The sequence below is a fragment of the Zerene cesonia genome, chromosome 19 (genome assembly GCF_012273895.1).
Source record: "Zerene cesonia ecotype Mississippi chromosome 19, Zerene_cesonia_1.1, whole genome shotgun sequence".
Classification (NCBI taxonomy): Eukaryota; Metazoa; Arthropoda; class Insecta; order Lepidoptera; family Pieridae; genus Zerene; species Zerene cesonia.
Window position 1 is genome coordinate 3,694,291 of NC_052120.1, and position 23,913 is coordinate 3,718,203.

A 23,913-nucleotide genomic window follows, 5' to 3' on the forward strand; every position below is an offset into this window, starting at 1 on the left:
CGGGCTCCTTTGCGTCCCGCTGCTGCACCGCCACTGTTCCGCGCCTCCTCCCCTGCCCTCGCGCCCTGGACTCCTTGGCCACCGTGGCCACCCTGGGTCCCCGCTTGGACGCCATGGTCGCCCCTCCATATTTCAGATCTCAGCTCGGTTCCGTTTCCGAGCTCCGCTGATGGCTCTTTCCCCACGCCGCCCTCGTTTCTCCTCCGGCCTCCGCGCCAGCATACCGAGACGCGGATGCCATGCGGGGCACTGACGCGGGCCCGCTGGCGGCCGCTTCCGCGCCACTCCCGGCCGCGGCCCGACCCGCCTCCACCTCATGAAGCATCTCCAGAGAGCCGGTCGTCCTCAAGCGGTTTCGGAAGCAAGAACGCATCCTCCTCGCAGCACAACCGCAGCAGCAGGACGGGAAGCCTGGCCGAGTGGCGGCCGCCGCCTTACAGGCCGCCACCGCCGGCACCGCCGCCGCGCCCCGGCTCCGGCGAGGCAGGCGAGGCGGGCGAGGCGGCGGACGCAGGGTCGGTGGACGTGCACTACGAGTGGGACCGCGCCACGCGCACTCCGACCCCGTCGACGCCGGAGCGGCCGCGAGCCCGACCGTCGCGCGACGACGTGGAGGCCCGCGTGCGCGCCATGAAGGAGGAATTCTTAGAATTCCGTAAGCGGCAGGCTCTGCGACGGCGTTCCCCCGAGCCGCTGGGCCCGCCGCCGCCTTTGTCGGCGCTATCGGCGATCTCCCCCCTGGCCGCGCCCGCCCCCGCCGAGACCGTCTGCTGACTTGCCGGCTGTCGAATGATAACGTTTCATTTGTTCCCCACCGATAACTGTATCAACGTCTTCGGAATGACGCTCTATGTTGTAATCGAATAAACGATACGACGCATCTTTTTGGATGCGTGGAATACATTGAATCATGGAATATATGATCATTATGACCCATAGAACGGCAATCTGAACACAGCGAAAAGAGTTTTGAGTCAAGTGACAAAAGGCCTAATAAAATATGTAAAGAGAGTATATTAATAATTTTTGAAGTGGCCGTAATCGTGAAATATGGTCCCTTGAGAAACATATCTAATATTCTCAACAAAAGCGAAAACAACGATCTCTAATCTGTGTACCTATATGTTCTATTGTTCACTTGACTTTTAAACTGGATTTATTTAATTAAGTTTTAACGTCGAATTAGCATTAAGTAACCCCACCTTGGTCGAAGGTAGACTCAATATCGCTGGAGACTATAATCGATAAGAGTTAAGAGGCGAACACTTTCAGTCGCGCACGTCGACTGAAATGCGATCTTAATGTACATACGTATAAACTATGTGGATGCAGTGGCGTTTACTGCTCGCACTGTCTGTTGTCCTACTCGATTTAAATGTCAATTAATGATTTCAAATATTACGCCTATTTGTGTTTTTATCGTTGAATTTTTTGACACGTGCACAAAATTAGATAATTTAAGCTAAGATTGTAAGCGTGCCAGTAATTCATATCAACGACAAAGACATAAATATACCGTACTATCAAAAGCGACATCGTTACGTTAAATTCTAGGCCGGTGTTTTGGCGAGCAGGCAGTGCGAAAATACGTTCACCTAAACGCTTTAGGTATGAGTGGGTAGCATCCACGACACCACTCATACCAACATTATATTGTAGTTATTATTGTAACTAATAAAGTAAATTATACGATAGTGTGATACTTAGTGCGTTTGGCGCTACTGTACACGTAACCAGCTACTTCAGCGATCCCGAATCCTATCGGTTTAATATGGATTTCATTGATCAAACATACTTAGCGTCAAACGGGCGAGTATTATGTACAACACAACAAATAAACTTAGATAGATTTAGGAAATATATAAGTGAGGGAGGACTTAAACGGATGTTGTTTATTTAATTTTTTATATATGTCGTTATTAATTTCCAAGTACAAATTATAATTTTATCTGTTGCGCATCTAGTTATTTTTTATATAATTTTGAACTGTACATATGTAAAAACACATTAGATATTATATTATACACTTATTTATTTAGGCGTCGTGTAATGATATGTATGAAGTTCTAATGAATTTTTGCCATTACATGTTTGTAAGGCGCTAGACAAAATTTGTTGAAGTTATCACATTATGTATATTTTATTTGTTTCACCCATAAAGCGAGTACCTTGTTAAATTGGAATGAAAGAAATCGAAAGGTGCTACACTCACTAAACGCAATAATCAACGTTTTGTTAACGCTAACGAGCCTGGACTCGGCTAAACAAGTTTTCAATTCCGATGCTATGATTATTCTATATGAAAATTAACACTGTTCACACCGCCAGGTTCCTGTATCCATCCCACCTTAGTTAAACACTATAAGTTCATCAGTCACGACAAAGACTGTTTATTTAGTTTGTATTAATATTTAACTTATATGTTGATAAGTGATGTTTCGTGTTCGCAATGATTTTAGGTGAAATTTTTATAACAATACATTGTATTCAAAATAATTCGAAATTCCAATATCGTTAAGGGACTCCTAAAAATAAGTATAAAATGTACGCTTTAAAGAAATTGATACATAAATTACTCGTAAAATAGTTAGGTAGGTATGGTAAGGTGTAGTTGGTACGTGCATGCGTGGAGCGTGTGATTAGCACCCAGGTGCACTCAGGTGTATTGTCTAAGACACGGATGCATCATCACTCAGGTCACTGCCGACAAGTAGATTAAGCTGCGGTATATCGACACATTGTAGACATTTGTTTTTTACGTTAGTAGGTGAACCCGCGGCCCGCCATACTTTACATAAGGTCGTTATAGTATCAACAGTTTGTGCAATAACTTCTCCGTTCAGTACAATTTAAAATATATCTATGTTAAATATAATGTATGCTCAATTTTTTCGACTGACCAACTGTAACCTGTACCTTTTTTTAATCTTTAAAATTTTGAAGATTTTAAAGCATGCAAGGTAGTGAATATTAATTAGTAGGTATCTGGTCTACAGTAGCTTATGAAATTACATCATTTTGTTTGTCGTAATTTTGAGACTATGTTATTTATCGATAACGTTTCACTTTAATAACTTTATTTATAATTTAATTGACTATTCCTGAAAAATCCTGAAAGATGGGTCTTATCACTACCTTGCCAAATTCATTTACAAGGCAACATTATGTACCTACTTTTTAGTTCAAAATAGTCAGTATACTACAAACGATAGATCATCTGAATAAATAAATAAAATAATATCAAAGATATTTATTTATGAAATAAGTGTAAAGACGAATTGGGTCCATTAACAACAAAACCATTTGAAAACTTTATATTGCAAGTAACACAACACCAATATTTCATTAACCGTTCTAGTAAATTTAACGTGCCTAGAATGCTAGTAATTACTTACTTAAATGAGAAGTTTTTTGTAGTTAATATTCTAAAACACTAATTGGTTTAAAATGAAATATTACAAGTGTCTGTGAGTAACCTATTATACAGAATAACGTTACAAATATTTGATCCACAAAGTAGGAAATAACACGGCTCAAAACATGTGATATCTAGTCTTTGTCATAATAAAAAAAAAACATTTCCTTAATACATAAGTACTGACATGTGTTAGCCATAAATTGAGAGTTAATTTGTTGATCTACTCAATATGTTGTTGACACGTACCTACTTAGCAAAATTCTTCCTATAAGGTACATACATTTTTGAATTTCAGCGCTTTTAAATGTCTATTATTAATTTCATTTAGAGGGACTCAATCTAAACTCGAAATGCATTCGACGACTTCTTTAGACTAAAATGAAAAGATAGCAATATATTAGAGTAATGTAATTAAATCATATATATCAGTTTGTTTAAAAGTAATAAATATGAATGATATATTATGTGCACATTGGCAAATGTAATATGGTGATACAAGGGCACCCAATATTAAAGACTTAAGGCAAAATGCACAATATCTCAGCACAGTAAGGTATAATCCAAAAATTCGAGATATTATACCCAGCACTTTAAATGTAACTCCAATAAATACCCACGATGCCTGTGTTCGCCTTGTTTGAAATAAGATAATGCACAAGCCACGTTTTTGTATATCAAAACATCTTTGATTTTGTTTTTTATTTAGAATATATTTTTAGTTATAAGTGTTGAGATCAGTGTTTACTGTGTAAGCACAAAAAGGATTCAATTCAAAAAATTAAAATACAATAACGTTGCTATGATACAATAATTGCATTTTTATTTTTTCATACCGATTTATTACTTAATGATATATCCAACATGATATAGGACACTGGACTCCTAAATAGGAAAATTATATTACTACTGGACACACATACACTGTACACAACTGATCAAACAATAGGTATTATGGTAAATGTAAATGTAGAGCTCAGAATTATTTAATAAAGTTGATATAAAGTTTCGATATAACAAAAATAGACAAAAACATCACTATTCAATATTGGGTATTATTTCGACATATTTTATATTTTGCATATTTTTTCATCTTATTGGGAATTATGCCATAGGGCATAGGTGATATGTTTTTGAAGCTCTCCACATGTTTTAAAAGAGCCTGCATCGAAATTCGTAATACTAATAGGAGGTATTTAATAAAAATCTCTCGCAAAAATCAGTTTGAAAATTAGAAAGGTTTAAAAAAGTTTCGATATAAACAAAACATGATCTAAAAAATAGATTTACGACGTGAATTGTGTTACACCAAGAGCTGTAATTAAAAGATAAGCGCTTCTAGGGAAGGCTAAAGATAACACAGCCTTCAAAAAAATTAATTTCATTATGGGACATTACAAACGGCCCTCAAATATTTACTACTGAAGAAAAAATGGCGTTCCTCTATCATGCAGAAAGTGTACTTAGGTACATAAAAAGTTCTTTAAAAATACATAAAAGTTCAACAAGTAATTTTTTTAGGACTTGTAATTTGTTACATTATTTTATTAGAAAATCACATTACCTACCTCTTAAATTACACCACGTTCTAGGCGTAGCTAGGAGGCTGAGTTTAAGCGTCAAACTTTCAAATCCATCCCGAAAAACATGTACAGGACATACATTCACTATTTTGTTCTTATTTTGCTTTTACCAAATAAGCCTATGATCGGTAAGTAACTCGTATAATACTTGAGAGCTTTTATCTGGTTTACATTAGGGTTATTTAATACACTTTTAGTCATTTTACATTCTGCAACTTGACTAAGCCTGTAACAGTGAAGTCCCGTGACCCCTGACTGGGGTATGGGGCAGATGATATACCTACATCTGTTTCACTGATCGATTTTCGACAAGTAGGTAATCAGCCTTCTGTGTCCTGCCAGACCGAGAAAATGTTTTTTTGTGCGTCCCCGCCGGGAATCCAACCCGGTACTCCTCGGTTCTGCGCTCACGCGTTAACCACTGTACAGAGCCTGTGCACCACACTAATCTTTTACCTACTCGAGAGATGAGCCTGTATGCTAGTCTTCAAAGTCCATATATTTATAGGTATATATAATAATAAAAAAACGCATAAGATATTTGACTCACGCTTTACTACTATTCACACTCAGGTAGCTCATTAAGTGATAAATGTGATAACTTTGAGCAGGTATAAAAGATGGGATATCCGCCTGACATAAATAGTTCTAGTTACAATGGAGAATTTAAAAGCCGTTCTAAAATGCTAGAACTTGAAATAGTATTAATTCCAAGAGTATTCATATTCGCAGTTTTCACTTTAGGTAAGTTTTAAACATTTTGAAGAGAAGATGACATAAATTTGATGAATATTGAAATATGATGTGATTTCAGTAATTTGGGTAAGTGGGACATGTAACAATTATGGACAAGGCTACGGTGACGAATGGTTGTACTATTTCGATGATAATGGCGACAGACAGATAATGAATTTTTCAACGATACCTAAATCTACGCATGGCATGAACTTTGGCGAAATATACTTTCATTTATATACTAGGTTTGAAACTAGCGTATTCCGTTAGGTAAACAATATCGATAGGCATATTTCATTCCTACCTAATTCTGGTTCTAATTGGATGGTACTACTGACTTCATATCAATTAACTATTTTATAAATAGAACATTCTAATTTTCAAACTTCTTAAACACTATTTTCATATTTATTTTATTCTACATATTTCCTTCTTTCCTGACTTCTAACGGATATTACTTTATTTCAGGAAAACTGTTGATAAAGCCGAATTGTTAACTTTATCAAAAAATGATTGTTCTATAAAGAGCCTTTATTTTAATAAGTCTAATGATATCAAACTTCTCACTCACGGCTGGCTCTCGTCGGACCAAGTACACTGGTTGCAACAAATGAAAGATTCTCTCCTGCGAGAGTATAATTTGAATGTAATTACGGTTGATTGGAGTCAAATCTCTCGAAACACATTTTACCCATGGCCAGCTCTCAGCACGCGATATGTTGGAAAAAAAATAGCTGAATTTCTCAAAGCAATTCAATCATCATTTCATATAGGAACTAAAGGAATACACCTGATAGGCCACAGTTTAGGAGCGCATGTCATGGGTTACGCCGGTATGTTTTGTAATGGAACCTTATCGAGGATTACAGGTAATTGAGGACAGTTGGAACTTTATTTGATAATATTAGAATGTATAACTCACAACAAAAAACACAGCACAATATTTTACAAATTCCCTTCTCTTGTAAACTTATTCTTTTTTAGGTTTAGATCCTGCAAGACCATTATTTGAGCTACCTCAAATGCCGGACATTTACTGTTTGAATAAGGACGATGCGGAATTTGTAGATATCATACATACGGCTAGTGGTACCTACGGTTACACCGCGAGTCACGGTCACGCTGATTTCTTTCCAAATAAAGGCACAAATCAACCAGGATGCCAAACAGGTAGAAATATAATAAATTTAGGAAATTGTCCATCAATTCATTTATATGAAAAATTGTGTATTTTGTTTATTTCTCGAAAAATAATGATGAATAAATCTTATATAACTTTTTATAACAGGCAGTTGTCAAACAAGTTTTGTGGTGTTTAACATTATCATCGGTTTAAAATGCTTGCTTGAAAAGATCCTAATTTCCAATTGACAATTTCACAGGTACTTGCAGCCATGGAAGAGCGTGTGAATATTTTGATGAATCTATTTCATATTCATCTGAAATAGGTTTTATCGCTTATTTGTGTAACAGCTGGGAAGAATATTCAAAAGGCAATTGTAAAGACGAATTTACTAGTATGGGATATCCAGCGTCTATCGCAAGCAGAGGAAATTATTATCTTAAAACAAAAAATGAATCAAAATACGCAGATCTTGATGATTAAGATATTTGAATATTTATAGAAATAAAATACGTTCATTTAATTTCTCGTGTTTTATTATTAACTAAAGAACTTATAAATAAAAATAGCTACTAAATAATAAAATATTAACTTACTTCATAATTAACAGTTATAGTTTAGACAGACTCTTTAACTAATAATAACAATTTTCATTATAAATCACATAAACACCCTACGGCAGAGGGCTGCAGATATGATGCCTAAATATTTTTCTTTTGCGTCACTTTTTGCCTGCAACAAAGAACAAAACACATCTTTGACTTCCAATAATTATAAGTTTATCAAATTTACTTAGAAAAAAATATCAGATTTATATTAATTGCGTCATTATGCTTCAGTCGGGAAAAGAAGACAAAAAGTTATAAAATATCATCATAGGAAATATACCATACCAAAGGACGGTTTCACAACTTGTTGATACGCTCTGTCAGTAGCTTTTCTGACAGTTTAGTTTAACTGGCAAATGTATGAAGTTTTACGTCAAAGTATGATCAAGTAGTGCATTATCAGTAAAACAAGCCTATTTTTTTAGAAAATCCAATTTTAACTCACCAGTTCTAACTGATAGCGCTCTTAACTCCGAAGGTGCAGAATTTTGAAGGGAGGGGTTTTGATCTGTTGTATTTAATGTTAAAAGAGATATTGTTTCCTAGTATTAAGGTTTCGTTTAGTTTTAAGGGTAAGGAATAACTAACATTATAATAAAATGTTATATAACTATAAATACCACGAAAACTAAACTAAAACAGAATGAAAATTTAAAAATTTAATGAACAAGTTATGCTACAGCAAAGTGTTACATATTACACAATGTGCTTAGAGAATATAAAAATTACTATAAATTTTGTGTAAATTTATGACTCACAAGTTTTAATGTGTTGTCATAATCAGTTAACTTTACATCGACGGTACAAATATTGTTAAAATTCTAACTTGTTAAATTATGTTACGCACACTATGCATTAGAATAAGATTAATTCATCGAAATGTAAGATATTTTAAAATATTATATTTAATATTTTATATCAGTTGCTTCACACATATAGTTTTTTAAATTAGATATTCTTGCTATTTATTAAGAGTTATGAATTACACATCAAATATTATTTTTAGTATATTTTGAGGACTAACGATTCCGGAGCTAAGAACACAGTAAATACATTCTTCAAGCTCAAGAGTTTAACATTGAAATTTCTTCCCCTTTCACGTCTAATAATTTTCAACCGCTCCTGAAACGAAAAATATGATTACCAAAAATTTTTAAGGCATAAATATTTAAAAGATCATAAACATAATTGGAACATAACAGCCATCCATTAAAGTTGAGTATACATTATGGGAAAATATTTCGTTGAAAAGCAAATGAGATGTTTTATACGAAAGTAGATACAATTAATTCAAATTAAATTTTATTTACTTTATAGATAGCTGTTTGTTGTAATATCAGAGTTTATTTGTTTTGTACGTCATCATTTATCCGACGGGAAAAGAAGACAAAATGAAAAGGATTCATCATGTTTATAAATAAGTTAATCAATTAATTAATTACAATACGGCCGACGTAATTAGGCGAGTCCGAACATAGGCTCTGCGATATTTCGCGATAGTACAATCGTGTAGTCGTCGCCTCGTGCCAACCATTTGGCTCCTAAAAAGAGTTATTACGCAGGGAACTTCATACTCGCCAAGATACATCAGCCGTATTGAAAATAAATAGCATGTGAAACGTACCGCATACAACAGGGATACGTTGAAGCTATGAGGTGTGCGATCGTTGTCTTTGCGAGCCACTGCAAAATAAAGAAATACTGATTTATTTTTATTAACCTGAATAATATTAGTATCTTATCAAAGGGCTTGACTAGTTAAGACCAGACTAAATCGAGTCGGGTATTTTATTATTTATAATAATTTAATATTATTAACATTTTAATTTACTTTGGCACATATTTAATAATTAAACATTTATATACAAAAATTATTTCAAAGTAACAATAATAATAAAAAATGCACCAACAAAAACAAACAGTAAAAAATTAAAGAAATGAAACCACTTGATAGTATTTAACGTATACTTTAAAATCGTAATAAAAGGTCATTGAACACATTTGACCCGGTTCATGAAAGGCTGTGTACAGATACCAAACGTGTTTTATATTAAACAGCTTGGTTTTACCTTTAATTCTATGTAAGTTGTTCTTTTTTTTAATGATGGGAGAAAGTTAATAATAATTAATCAACATTTCTACATGTACTGTAATTGGCACAGGGATATTTCAAAATCATATAAACACAATACCAATTGATTTTGGTCAAGTAAAATAAATATCTCTACAATGTTATGTACTTATATGTTTTTAATGTTATTTCCGTTTCAATTACCAAAGATGAACGACTCTGCTTAGTGTGAATAAAATGACTAAAAATATTGACATTATTGCCACAGAGAAATATCATATATTGCATTTCTACATGTTTTTCGACTCTCTTTAATATCGCTTCTTACTAATTTCCGTTGATTTTCAAAATGGGACCACTAGCACTCTGAATTTGTTTGCGTACACCATGGTTAAAATGCCCAACGAAAATTAAACATAACAAAAACAGTTTCTGTAACAATAAATTACAATAAGACGTACCTTTGAAATCCAGAAACGTCTCTAGCTAAACACCGATACCTGTAAAATATATAAAATATTAAAATAAAATGCCCACTCCAGATTTAAAATGATAAATGAAACTACAAATGAGAACTCTTTTTCAAACTCCAATAATGTAGTATAAATCATGTGATCAATCTCATAATAATATTAAAACAAATTCTAAAAATGTATGGTTTTAGGTTCATAACGTTTTGGCTAAGTAAACCATTGATAACTGAAAACCGTTTAAAAAATAATTTTTCTAGAAAACTTCTTAATTGTTGATCATTGGTTGGATCAAACTAGGTATCATTTTCAATAAAAGTAAATTAAAATATTTTTTTTTTTAACTGGAGGAAATAAATTAGATATCGTGAACCATAATTATCAGAGAGGTAAACTTTAATAAACACAGTCCCTTCACTCCCTTCGTGCCCAGAAGTATGTAAATACTCCACTATAGTGGCCAAAATAACATTTTATTGCACATAGGTAGGTACCTTGCTTTTTTAACATAACTAATTGTTAGCAATTAGTTTTATGAGACGACATGTAAATCTGACACCGTATTAAATCCCAAATACACAAAGGGCGCGACGAGAAGGCAGCGAAACGTCGATTAAATACAGTTGACACACAATAGGTTCTATACGTTTCTAGATTCAGTAGATTAACTCGCTACAGGGAATCATGAACGGGTGTGGTCATTCTACATGTGCTGCCTGCTATGAACAAAACTATAAATATCAAGTTATCCTATATTATGACAACTATGTGCCCACTCCCAAACGTAAAAAGATTTGTTCAAAGCGGGCGCTGCCAACCCTGCTCGGCTATATATTATGCAGTTTTATGCGCATACTCTATCCATTTAAGTGTTGTTAAAATGCATTTTACACGTTCATTAACTCCGACCAATTAACCCAGCATATACCTACGGCCAAATGTGTTTTTGGGACTTAATATAGGTATAGTAAGAAATATCTTGCCTTCCTCATCCATTTTTCTTCAAGTGATAACACACCTTAAGCGATAATTCAGGTTTATAAACAGTTTTTTAATGATTTATACCAATAAGGTATTTATTCTAATACGAATCAAATAGCAACAGCTGACCATCGCATTATATTTAAGAAAATTTCTATTTCAATAAAGAATGAAGAACTAATAGTAGATTTGGCCTTATATTAAATGGTGTTTTACAGATGGAGACGACACATATTTTTTATCGTCCATCCTACTAGTTGCTGTAAATTAATGTCATAACATTAATTTATTACTATCGATCTCGTAAAGATAAGTTTCTACGTGCTAATTAAACCACCATTTTATTAGCATTCTTTAATGAAAAAAGTTCTTATCACCATCTTTGCAATTTTCAACTTACCACTAATATTTATTTAGCACGTGCTTCTTTGTTGTATACAAGAAACGGGCACCACATTTAAGTTTAGCCGTAGAAAAATTTCCTTCGTGACTATTAACTGTAATTCTTCTGTGTTGTCTTGTCTTCCTTGGAGACTCGATATTGAATTCAAAATGTATTATGCTCGCGGAACTAGCTAAAGTGAAAAAAATGTGCCAATGTTCTAAAGCAGCAATCGTTTGTCGATACACTCTGGATATTTAGTGTTAAAACTGACAATGAGATCCAAGAATACAGAAACAAATAAAAAAGGGGATAAGGAACGTAGAATAATTGTATTATATAACGGCAAATATTGACATATTTATTACAACTTCATATTTGAAATATAAGTAGTTGTATAAAGAAGATGGAAAGTTGGAAAGTTTGGGCAATGTAACGCCAGAAGACCCAAAAATTAGCAATATTGTGATATTAGAAACAGGTCGTCGAGGAGTATGGTAATTACCATCGTAACACGAAATTTAATATACGATACAGAGAAAAGAGATAAAAACACTATTTTATATTTTGAATTCTTTATAACTTCAGCAGGACTTTTACAGGAGAAATAAATAAAAAAATATAACAAAAATGATAGTGCAGGAGAAACAAACCGCATTTTGTGACTGATATAAGAAACATCACTATTCAACTTTCATTTTTATTATTTCGACTGCGACATAGTACCGTTATTTGTATTTTTGTATTGACCACCAAAATTAACACGGTCAATTTCGAGGCGCTGAAAAATCAACACAAATTAATAAAATTAAAAAATGTTGAGGAATTCCACCGTAAAAACATCCTTTTCAAATTGGGAAAATTCTCAAAACTATTTTTGTTTATATGATATTCATTTAATTTTTCATAATTTTTTCATTTTACGGGAAAAGCAACACGAATAAAGTTGAATTCAATTCAGTTAAATTCAATTCAATTTACTACCTATGTCTTGTCGAATTTTCTGGTGGAATGCTAGTTTTTAGCTTTTTGTTTAAGTTTGGTGGAAATTAATTTTTTACATTTGAAACACAGCGCTTCATTTAAATATGTTTAAAATTTAAATCTCTTTTAACTGAATGTCGAAAAAGTCTCTTAATTTACAAACGAAAATTCCTTTAAAATTTAGTTACACAATCCGTAATCAGCGTTACCTACAACTAACAAAAAGTCCACATACGAAAAAAGACATATTTTTAAGTCAGATTTTTCGACTGTTGTTTGTTGAGGATGTGTTAAAAAAACCCCGCTTTGATGATAGAATTTTTTGAAGCAGGGAAATTAGGTCAATTCATGAAATTATTGCATTGCCAACGATGCTTCTAACATATGTTGTAGATACGTGTACTAAGTTTGATTTAAAGCTATCCTTTTAAAGTGAGTAAAAACGTAACTAATCAAGTCCGTTACATAAAAACATACACGTGCAACTAATAACAAAGAAACATTTTCAAAACCACAGACTTGGTTATTTTAAATTTTATGCATAAATTTTGAGGTTATATGGGAAATTTGCTGTTATATCAAATAAAGTATGTTCAGATAAACAAATTATTAATGCACAGTATTGTTTATACGAGTACATTATGCACGGTGAACTTTGTACGTTACGTTTATTGCATTAAATATAATACGGGTTTGAATTATAATAACCGCTACTTTTATTAAGATTACTGTGACTCTCTTAAGCAAATACATTTATTTATTTATTTATTTATTCACGTCCAAACAACCTAAATAAAAACTTAAAAAACCTAATTAATAACCGCATTTCATTTTAAACTACCTACCTACCCTACCATATAGAGATCAATTTTTTTTTTCAAACATAATGTACTCTATATTTTGAACATTATATTGGTCTTTCATCGTAATATATAGTTATGTGAAAATCTTCTTATAATTTTGTCATTGTGATTGACGCACAAACAATAAGATATTCCTACCTACTTAGCCCCAGTTGCATCTGATTTTATGGTTGTTGTTGAAGGATTCGGATAATGCTTAGGGTTTATAGTAATTTACATACGATATAGGGACCTGTGGTTATTTAAACGACCAAGATAACATATGATATGCAAACAGATGCGTTGAAGATAATTTAAAATGCAATACAAAAACCTCTGAACACAAAAAAATTCGATGCAGACAGATACGATATTCCGGTGTAGTATTTTCTGAGAGCAAATATAAAAATAATTACGCCCACCATATAAACATAACTTAATAAACAATAAATTGCGTTGGATATTTTACTTTAACAATACCAAATTGGTATGAAATGCACTATCCTTGTTGAAATTTTATTATTGGAATTGAATTTTATTCTACTGCAACTCTTAGTAGAGTATTGAGTTAAATATACAAATTTTCTATCCATAAGTTGCACAATAATACTATTTCGCAATTCGTTCTTCCTGCGAGCCGCGAGCGAGCACGCAGGTCTTATTTCCATTTCAATTGTATTTAGCAGTTAAAAGTATCCCATTTACTTCAACAAAACTTAGTTTGTCTTTTTATTAGCCTAGGAACGCAACATACACCATGTTCGTGTTGGCATTAATTTTTATCCTTTGCCCAAATTATTTTGCCTTGCTTTTGAGAATTTAAAAAAGGTGTGTGTAATGTCTATAAATACTATAAGACCTGGTAGGTGAGAACCACACGCACACATTGAAATAATCAGTTGGCATCTCCATTTCAACGTGTTCGTCTATTTTATTCTTTTAGTTTGTGCAGTAGATACATATACTCACCAATTGAATAGGATAAAGTCACATTACCAATTTTAATCCAAATGCAAGCGGCTTTTCAGCTCTAAAATATATTAATAAAAGATTCTGAGAGCAAAGAATACATTTTTTTTTTTTGTAGTTTTAGCAAAAAATTAAAATTGTCAAACGACTTACAATTTGTCAGAATGGTCTAGTTCCATTTAAATGAGACCACATAGGAGGCACCATCTTTAAAAAAAAAAACAAATATCAGTTGACCCGGTAAAAGGTTATTAGGTAACAGACAAAAAAATATCGCCGTATTTATAAAACCCTCCTTTTCTTGAAGTCAGTGGAAAGTAAGCCGTGGTGACTCTTTTACTTTCACGATAATAACATCAGAAGACATATTTTTATGCTTTCCTTTGTTTATTGCACAGATTCTTTTTTGAATCCTATATTCACAAAATCAATATTATATTATAGATAACATATTTATCTATAATAAATATAAATGATTTAAAGAAATGTTATATAACTCACCATAATTTAAGAGTTCTTGTTTTCTTACTACAAGTATATAGGGTATAAGGTACTTATTAGAAAGTATATAAAACCGATAAGAGAATCGCATGCAATTACAATTTTTCGCTTATCTGACAATGTAGGAAAGCGGAGAGATGTGGAATATTGCTGCATAAAAATTGCAATAGAGTCAGATAGCTATAGAACCTATTAGGCATTGTGATATTGCGACCGTTTCATCATATGTAATACAAGTTTTTTTTATCGATACTTTAACACTGCTATATTATAATCAAGAGCCAATAATCACCAAGGACCACAAAGAATAATATTGGCCTTTTGATATTATTGGATATTCAAAATAACATCTATTAAGATAAAACGTCCCAATAATGAGATATAAACCATAAAAACACATCTAAATGTTGAATACAATTAAAAATAAGCGGTTGGAATTCTCCTATCCTCATTTTATATGGGTACCTATAATATAGGATGTTTACAAGCAAAAAAGAAAATTTAATTAAACTTCTTCTAATGTTTATTTTCCCATTTATAATTTGGTTATTTAAATATAATTTAACGAAAAACTAATAGGGCCATTAAAAGAACAAGATAAATATGTATATAGTAAAGTTATTTATTAATTACGCAAAAAAACAAATTACATAGTAATTCAGTGTACTCAAATAAATATTCTCTAAATCTTAAATCTTTCACTCAATCCTAAATCTCACAATTAAATTTCTTTTCACTTATACTCAAATCATTCAAACTGCAAAACTCTTATGTCTACACTAGAGTCTACGATGATCTTACGTTACAAATTTATCGGAATAAATTGTATGAAATAAATTGTATTAGAAATCCTGCGAAAATTATTTTTAACGCATGTGCCACATCGGTCAATTTATTTTAATGAATTAAGGCTAGACCATGTTGAAAGTTTTTGTTCGCAATACTTTTAAGTGAACAGATTATTTTCTATGATTATGATAAAGCCTAATTTGATGAACATTCTATTAAAATTTGTAGAACCCATCTTGTGAAAATACCCAAAATAATGACTACCAAGTAAGAAAGTGATTTCAGTTTGTATATAACAGTTTTTGTAATAAATAGAATACAATGATACGATACTGGATAACAGGACAGTGTGTTTAGATAACGAAGTATGAAGTTGCGTGTAAAAACTGCGACATTTTAATATTTGGCTTGATTAAGAAACGGGATTTAGAGCTAAAAACCTTGTAATTAATTATCGTACTATGTTTTTTTCTAATTTTGATAATTAATTTTAAGTATAAATTCTATAATAAGTTTTAGTGCTTAATTGCTTAGATTGCCTAAATTATTTTAATATGGTTTGTAGTGAAGCCTTAGGTTAGTGCAAATAATGGGACCGAGTTAATTAGTTTAAAATAGTAATTCTAATTATATAATTATAGATAAAATTGTCACCCCTTATTTGTTCCTAACTAAAACTTCCCTAACAAACGAGAGAGTGCCTTCGCACAGACGTGTGTCGTGATTATAGTAAAAATATTTAGAAACGACGACGTTTATTCGGATAATCGTCCATTTGGCGTCCTTCCCAAACACGGTTCTGCGGCATGTCGTCATAACCTCCACGTTGCATGTCGTACTGCTCTCTGAAGCCTCCGTCCTAAAGTGAGCAATCATAAAAGTGGCAATTCTAAGTGACCAACAAACTATATTATTATTTAAAAAAAACACCTTTGACCCATAATGCGCAAAACACATGTACCGTAGGCGATGGACGTTTGCTAATAAAAATGACGACATAGGGGTTGCCAAAAATCACGCCTACAAAGCATTTGTATTGCTATTTAAACTACTATATATATTTCCTTTTTATTCGATAAAAAAATTAATTGTAAGGCCCAATATCCCCAGACAAAGAAAACCTAATTAATAAATAGGTTTTAATGACCGAGTGATAGAAATCACTGCTTTAATGAAATTGCTTGCTAGGCGTTTTATTGCAAGTCCCACAATTTATATAAATTAACCACATGGTTTTAACTCTGTATGTAAATATCAATCACCATAACACACCTTAGAATAATATAATACCTATCTAAAACCCAAATGAAGAACTCGATGTATATGTTCCCTTACGTGGACTTAAAAGATGATCGATTCGAGTTTCACTTTTTATTTCGATACAAAATAAATAAGAAGCTCTTTAAATAAATCGTAAGTCAGAAACCCGACACATAAAAATCCAATACGTAGATGTGCATATCATAAGAGCGAAGATCAATGTTGGCAACCCCTTGAATTATAATAATCTTCATATTGCAACACCAAAAATTGTATTATTTACATAATTTGCACTGCAGTGGTTATTGATTATGTCATGCTGTATAAAATTAATATACAGATAATTTTCGATAATTACTTTAATCCATGTGAGAAACATATTGCAATAATGTTTTTTATATCTTAGGTCAGGTTATAATAAATATATAATAATGTTGTTTGCCTAAGCAATTTATATGTTAACTATATTTAATAGATCACCGATTCAATGTGTAAAAAGGCTTAAACAATAGTATCTTCTGATGAAATATATATTCATATAATCATTTGTATAGATAAAAGTTAAGTTGTACTGTGAGTATTTCTTCGCCGATGATTTTTATTGTCAATGAATCCATATCATGTGGATGCTTTGATTGTATTTTACATTAAATGTAAGGAATAGAGAGTAGGTTTAATGTACAATTATTAGTCAACTTATAAAAATTATTGCGAGTTCCTAACAAACATTTTATATTCTAGTATAAGGATGGTGCAATTTGGTTTTTTTTTTTAATTTCATATTATCTACATTAGAGAAAAAAGCATATACTTGTCTGCTTTACTTCATTACAATACAGTTTAAAAATGTTTCGTTTTGAATGTGAACACGGTAAAACAAATTGAAACAGTACACAGAGATGCTCTCGTGGTATGACAAAAAGATAGTTAATTAATATGTAATCCTTATTTAATTGCACGTTTTTGTTTTTCTTTCACGTCGCAACGAAGCGATTTTATGATATGAACTTTATGCGTGGGAGATAGTTTGGAGGCTAGACACCGATATAGGCTACTTTTTACCTCGGTAGAACATTCCATTTCTGTGGGAATATTCTTTCAACCACGCGGGCGAATCTCCGTTTAACAGTTTAACAAACAATATGTTTTTCCAAACTCCACATAATTCACGATTGCAATTTCAGATATACGTTCGATAATAATAAACCCAATAGATTAGAGCCAATAAAACGAACTGTAAAGCTATAGTAAAAGGCTAGCTTTTCGAAATAAATAATGTAAATTAACTGTCAGGGTGTCAAAACATTTTTATTTTGAGAAATTTTAGACCATTTTGAACTGAAATTCAACAATAACGCAAAGACGTAAAAATAACATCAATAATAATATATACTGTAGCGGATCAATATATCTACTTAATGAAACTGATATAAACAATGGTCAATTAAGTTTTAAAAAAATAATTTTTATAGTTTTGAGAACGGCATATAAAAAAAATATAGTTGGAACTTGAAACAAAGAACCACCCTCCTTTATTTAAAAATCTTGACACTTCGAACGCAAATCAAACACGAATAAACATGTTCCTAAAATAAAGCGAAATTTTACGTACTTCTAAATCTGTACTTCTAAATCTGTAAGACAAAAATGCAAGGATAGAAGCTGTCGAGCCGCGGACGACTTCGGCAGAAATATTGCATACGGAAGATAGTGACGGATAATAATCGCTCATTACTGCGACTAACTAATAGTAATTAGAAAAGGTCAGATTAATAAAAAATATATCTCTTCTAATAATTACTAATGATTGAGAATTTTGAAGGAGAATTGTTTGGAGCAGCACATACATCACACACAAAAATTTTGGTAAGCGACGAATTCATTGGAAGTTCCAACTAGCAATTTATGAAAGATAATGATATAACATATCCATTCACATAAATAAAATTCAAAATTAAATAGCAATTATACAATAAAATGTAGCTAAATACAATTTTATATCGTAAATTACAATTTCGGTATATAATCTAAACCTGGTCTATACTTTTGTAGTGTTGTTTTTAGTTTCGTAAAGTCCAACTATAGCGATGCTAAGTAGTTATATCACCCATATAGTGCTGAATTATAGATTATTAAAGGTTTTGTACATCATGGTTGACTTTCTACAATATGAATTTGAAATCGTTGCGTTTTGAGACTTAATCAATGATATATAAGTATGTTGTAATAAGACTATTATACCCAGAAAATAGTATCTATATACATTGTGGAAATCGACACAAGTCTGCGGCTGTAGCGAAAGTATAATAAGAATTCATATATTAATAACATGTGTAAGTAAATTATAACTTAGGTTAATTTTCAACAGCTTGACGACAGAATATACGAGTATATGGCATAAGTATTCATTTCAGTTTTATGCATTTTTATAGTTTAAATAAAACATCACAAATATGTGCCATGGAAAAATATTGACGAAATTCAAGCCCTTTACAATTTACTGGTAATCTATCAAATACAGCAACGGATAAAGTGCATTTATTCATACGTATTAGAGATTATTATTAAATAATAATCTTCAGACTCACATCAATAGCTCTAAAAATACCACATTCGGCTTTTCATGTTTAAATAGTTCAAGTTGAGTGGATAAGTAAGATTTGCTTTTCAAGTGGTATTTATGGCAAGATGAAGTTATAGAATAACAAATTCAAGACATACCTGTTTGATAAAATTTTTGTAAAAAAGTAGAAAGCATAATCATTAAAAAGTAAGTTTCACTGTGTTATAAATTTGTACTTACCATTGGTTGCTGATGATCAAACATGCCTTGTTCTTGACGGTCCAGCATTGAATTCAGCCTTTGTGCCTGTAAATATTAATCTTAAGTTAAATAGCTTTATCGATTAATTTATATAAGTTTTACCTGCCTGTCTAAATTTAAATCGAAGAAATATTTTAATTTCTTTAAAAACCAATATTTAGGCCATTTACTCCTTTCTTTGTCTTAATTGTTGTTAATGTAATATAGTTTTAAATGTCTATGCTGCATTTCATTTCACCTGGGGCTGGGGCTGGCATTCAAATGGCTCACACATGTCGTGTAGACGATGGGATTTGAAAATCATTTAGTGTATCACCTGCACGAAGAGCGTGTTCTCCTGCTGGCGGCGGCGCAGCTCGTCGTCCTGGTGGCGCATGCGCTGCGCCAGCTCCTCCTCGTGGCGCAGCAGCTGCGCGCGCTCCGCCTCGCGCCGCTCGTCCGCCGCGCGCTCCGCCATCTCCCAGCTGCGCTTCTGCCGCTCGCGGTCCTGCTCGCGCGCGCGCAGCTGCTCGCGCAGCAGCTCCGTCTCGTGCTCGTACCTGCGCCACACCACGCCACACCGCGCCACCGCTCTTACACAGATCTAGTACCTCGCTGCCCGACGGCTTAACGTGCCCGAGTATACTCATCATTTTGTCGGAATTATCAATGGACAGTAATTTAAAAATTGAATATTTTTTTAAGCACTCCAGCCAATGTTAAAAGACAATAAGACAAATTGGCTGTACTTTAAAAATAAAGTTGAAATTGGATACATTATGAGAGTCATTCATCACTTTCACAAATAATGTGAGAAAAACAAACAACACAAACCTGAACCCAAATTTTATGATTGTATACAAGAAAACTCTATCACACTAGAAAGTTAAAATTTTTTACTAGTTGATACTTTAAACAATACTTATAAAGTAGAGTGAATGAATAATTTAAAATTTCCATAAAGATATTAATGAATGACTCACTTAGCATATTCCATTTGTGCTTCAAGCTTCTCCTCCTCTGCAGCCAATTCTTTTTTAAGAGCCTCTTCTTTTTGTTTGTGAAGCTCATGTAACTGCTTCCATCTTGTACCATACTCATGCTCAAAACTGCCCGCTTCAGAAAATCGTGGGCCCATCTGTTAAATAAAAAAGATTTATATAAAGTTCTTAAAATAAATACGAAATTCAATTTGATAAATAATCAATTTAACAAATAATCTCTTACCTCACGCGCTTTTAAGAATTCTGGGTGCTTCTTGGGAATATTCTTTTCTGGGTAACCATCAAATTCATCTGGCTCTTCTAAATTTTCTACAATAACTGGGCGTAGCGACCTATAAAAAATTTCATATTGTAATTCAATAAATACTTTAATCATATGAATTAAATGATTAAAATTTACTTTAAAATAAACTTACGACGTGAGGAAGAAGCACTTCTCAGAGCAATTCCTAATTGCCGCCAATGCACTGGGTTTACGCGCAAACTCTACAATGCCTTCTCCTAATGTCTTTCCTCTTTCATCTACTCTCACGAACGCTCTTTCAATTTTGCCGAAAATTTCAAATGCCTTATACAGAAGTTCATTAGAAACAAACGGCGGTAAATTCTTTACGCGGACCGCACTGTTATGAGGCGCAAACCTAACGCGCATCGCTCTGCCATTCTTCATTTTACCATCTAATTCCCGCTTGGCTTTCTCTGCATTAACTCTGTAGTCCTTAAAATAAGATCAAAATTATTAGATGAGATCAATTCCAAAAGAAATAGTGGTGAAATGTATAAATTAATTCACATATACATACCATTTTAATAAATCCAAAGTTTTTATCTTTGTTAATAAATAATTCAGCCGTTTCTCCAAATTGTCCGAACATATTCAGTATCTCTTCTTCTGATACATCATTGCTAAGATTACCAATGTATAATCTACTCCTTCCATTAAATTTGACCTCAGTTTGTTCAATTGTTGGCAAATCAGTCAATGGGCCCATTAGTTCTTTCAATTTGTTGGCTAACATTTGTTCCTGGACAAACTATATCAAATTAGTCAAAAGTAATTATACTACAAAAAAAACAGAATATAAATAGTAAGAAGTGTAACAAAGCAAAAAAAAATTAAGTACAGCTTCATAAACAGTTACACTAAAAGCAAGTAGAAGGGGAAAAAAATTAGTATACATATTGTATCATAATCATTTTTACCTCTCTTTGCACTGTTTTGCCCCCATCATGTTGACCAGCCCGGCTGTTATTCCTCTGTTGGTTACGCATAGGCCCTGGCCCCCCTTGATGGCCTGGCCCTCCCATTCCTGGACCTCCTGGGCCTCCTGGTCCCTTTGGTCCAAAGTCTCTTGGGCCTCGATTACCAAAGTTACCACCCATTTTGTTTGCAGGATTACCTTGGCTCCAGGTACCACCTTGCTTATTTGGGCCACCAAAGTTCCCATTGACATTCTAAAAATTAAATATTATTATAATTTTCTCATTAACAAATTTTACCTTTTTAGCATGAAATTAAAATCAAAAATAGTAATTTGTTGGTATCCATACCTTTTGGAATGGTTGTTGATTATTTTGGTTCTTTGGCTCATTTGTTATACTCTTATCCACATTATCTTTAGAATCTTGATTCAATGTATTAGTTTGCATTGGTTTTGGTGGTTGTTGCTGTTGTTGTGGTTGCTGGGGCTGTGGCTTGTTCTGTTGTTGTTGTTGTTGTTGCGGTTGTTGTTGTTGTTGTGTTTGCTGTTGCTTCTGTTGTGGTGGCTGTACTTGTTGGTTTGGTTGCGGTACAATCTCCTTTTCCTTTGGAGTTTGTGCAGGTGGGGGTTGTTGTGGTTTATCTTGTTGAACCGGTTTAGGTGGCTGTAAAGAATAATAACTTATGATACAATCCCAAAATATGCTTTGGGATTGTATAATCGGAATAAGGCATTTAATAAATATGTTTCAATTAATTTAGTTAGACGAGGTAAGTTAAGCAAACATGATACTATGCAATTAATAATGTAATTAATAGGATTGTCATATTGCCATACTACTATATCAAAGCTGTAATTCAAACTAATAAATAATCCTATTTAAGCTGTCAATGTTAGTAGCAACATTTTCATAAGTCAGGAAAAATAAAGTAAATTTCACAAATTGTCACATAAAAAAATGTTGATAGCATTCCTACTTTAATCAATTGTAAATGTATTTGTTTTAAATGAATAGAAAAGATTCTTGCTCTTACTTATTAATATATCTAAAAAACATACACACATCTTAAGAAGCAACAAAATATATAATACACTTATGCTCCCTAATGAAATGGCCTAAAAAGTTGGATTAATTGATAAGTTTTAAACATATGTATGAAAAACAGCCATCCCGTCTCCTGAACGTGAGTACCGAATTATTATAGATTACTTCTGGATAATTCGTAAAAACATACATAAAACTTTGACACATCATCATTTAATAATAAAAAGTATCAGTGTCGGCTATGTCATCGTGTAATTTTTTACACAAAGTGTAACAGTGAATTCGGAATATGTCTACTAAGTGCAAATGTAGTTTGCCATATTAGCAAATTCATGAAACGTAAATAAATTGTAACGTGAGATTCGTATAGCATCGCAAACAAGATGGCGGAAAAGGACTACGAAAAACTGGTACGAAATCCCTATGGTACCAATGGTACCTGTCACCAATAATGTATAATTTTTATGAAAAACATTTTATATTAAATACCGTTTTAACTGGTGTCTTTTAAAACCATGGCACTGACCTCATTATTCGGACGTTGACCTCCTTGCTGATTGTGATTTCTTTGATTATGTTCAAACCTCGAGTTGTTCCGAAAGCCGCCTCTATTATTACCACGTCGTCCACCCTGCCTCTGAGGTTGAGGTGGCCCTCCAAATCCTCTGTTTCCGTAATGATTCATTGCTTGCATTTGCATACTGTAAAAAAGTTTCAATATTATAGTGATGCTATTAAATTAACGGGACGCCATAATGCGAAATCCACAGTGGCCGCATATAAAATACAAGAATCAATGATAACTTACATACCCAATTCTATAACTTGATTAAAAATGAACTTTTCTCCTTAATATGTACAAAATGCTTAATTAAAAGATAAATTTTATTAAATGGTATATTAAATCTTTAGTATGCGTTTCACCACTTCGCCGAGACGCACGTAGTGACACAGACCGAGATAAAGTGAAACTTAAAATGGCGACACAGCGGAAGTAGCGGATCAAACAGGAAAGACAAGCGTATTATCATGTTGGCAGAAATGGTTGTTTTAAAGCAGTCTATTCAAATTCCAGAATATTTGGGAGTCCAGCAAGATGCATGATGACGCGTCTTTTAGGATATAAGTTGTTAGTTGCCTAATAAT

General features: G+C 33.0%; 2 protein-coding genes across 5 annotated transcripts; one reads left to right on the forward strand and one right to left on the reverse strand.

The window, feature by feature from the left end:
- Nucleotides 1–5,599: 5,599 nt before the first annotated feature.
- LOC119834618 (pancreatic lipase-related protein 2-like) lies at nt 5,600–7,373 on the forward strand. The gene is made up of 5 exons (XM_038359030.1): nt 5,600–5,742; nt 5,813–5,978; nt 6,202–6,602; nt 6,718–6,903; nt 7,116–7,373. Exons 1-5 carry the CDS (start codon nt 5,619–5,621, stop codon nt 7,337–7,339), a joined length of 1,101 nt encoding a protein of 366 aa, XP_038214958.1. The 5' UTR covers nt 5,600–5,618; the 3' UTR covers nt 7,340–7,373.
- A 197-nt stretch (nt 7,374–7,570) lies between these two features.
- LOC119834613 (hrp65 protein-like) lies at nt 7,571–23,747 on the reverse strand. 4 transcript variants are annotated; one of them, XR_005288007.1, is made up of 14 exons: nt 23,580–23,747; nt 23,294–23,468; nt 22,072–22,386; nt 21,724–21,975; nt 21,324–21,554; nt 20,937–21,238; nt 20,744–20,852; nt 20,500–20,654; nt 19,854–20,076; nt 19,517–19,582; nt 9,997–10,035; nt 9,089–9,147; nt 7,910–8,586; nt 7,571–7,588 (listed from the first exon to the last, which is right to left on the reverse strand). XR_005288007.1 is itself a non-coding variant. In XM_038359021.1 (11 exons), the coding sequence occupies exons 2-11, from the start codon at nt 23,465–23,467 to the stop codon at nt 16,193–16,195; spliced, it is 1,947 nt and encodes a 648-aa protein (XP_038214949.1). In that variant the 5' UTR covers nt 23,468; nt 23,580–23,747; the 3' UTR covers nt 15,267–16,192. The 4 variants fall into 4 exon arrangements, 3 of the variants coding, with proteins under 3 accessions (XP_038214949.1, XP_038214950.1, XP_038214951.1); XM_038359021.1 differs by lacking the exons at nt 7,571–7,588; nt 7,910–8,586; nt 9,089–9,147; nt 9,997–10,035 and adding an exon at nt 15,267–16,312; XM_038359022.1 differs by lacking the exons at nt 7,571–7,588; nt 7,910–8,586; nt 9,089–9,147; nt 9,997–10,035 and adding an exon at nt 15,267–16,312 and having other exon boundaries at nt 23,576–23,747.
- Nucleotides 23,748–23,913: the final 166 nt, after the last annotated feature.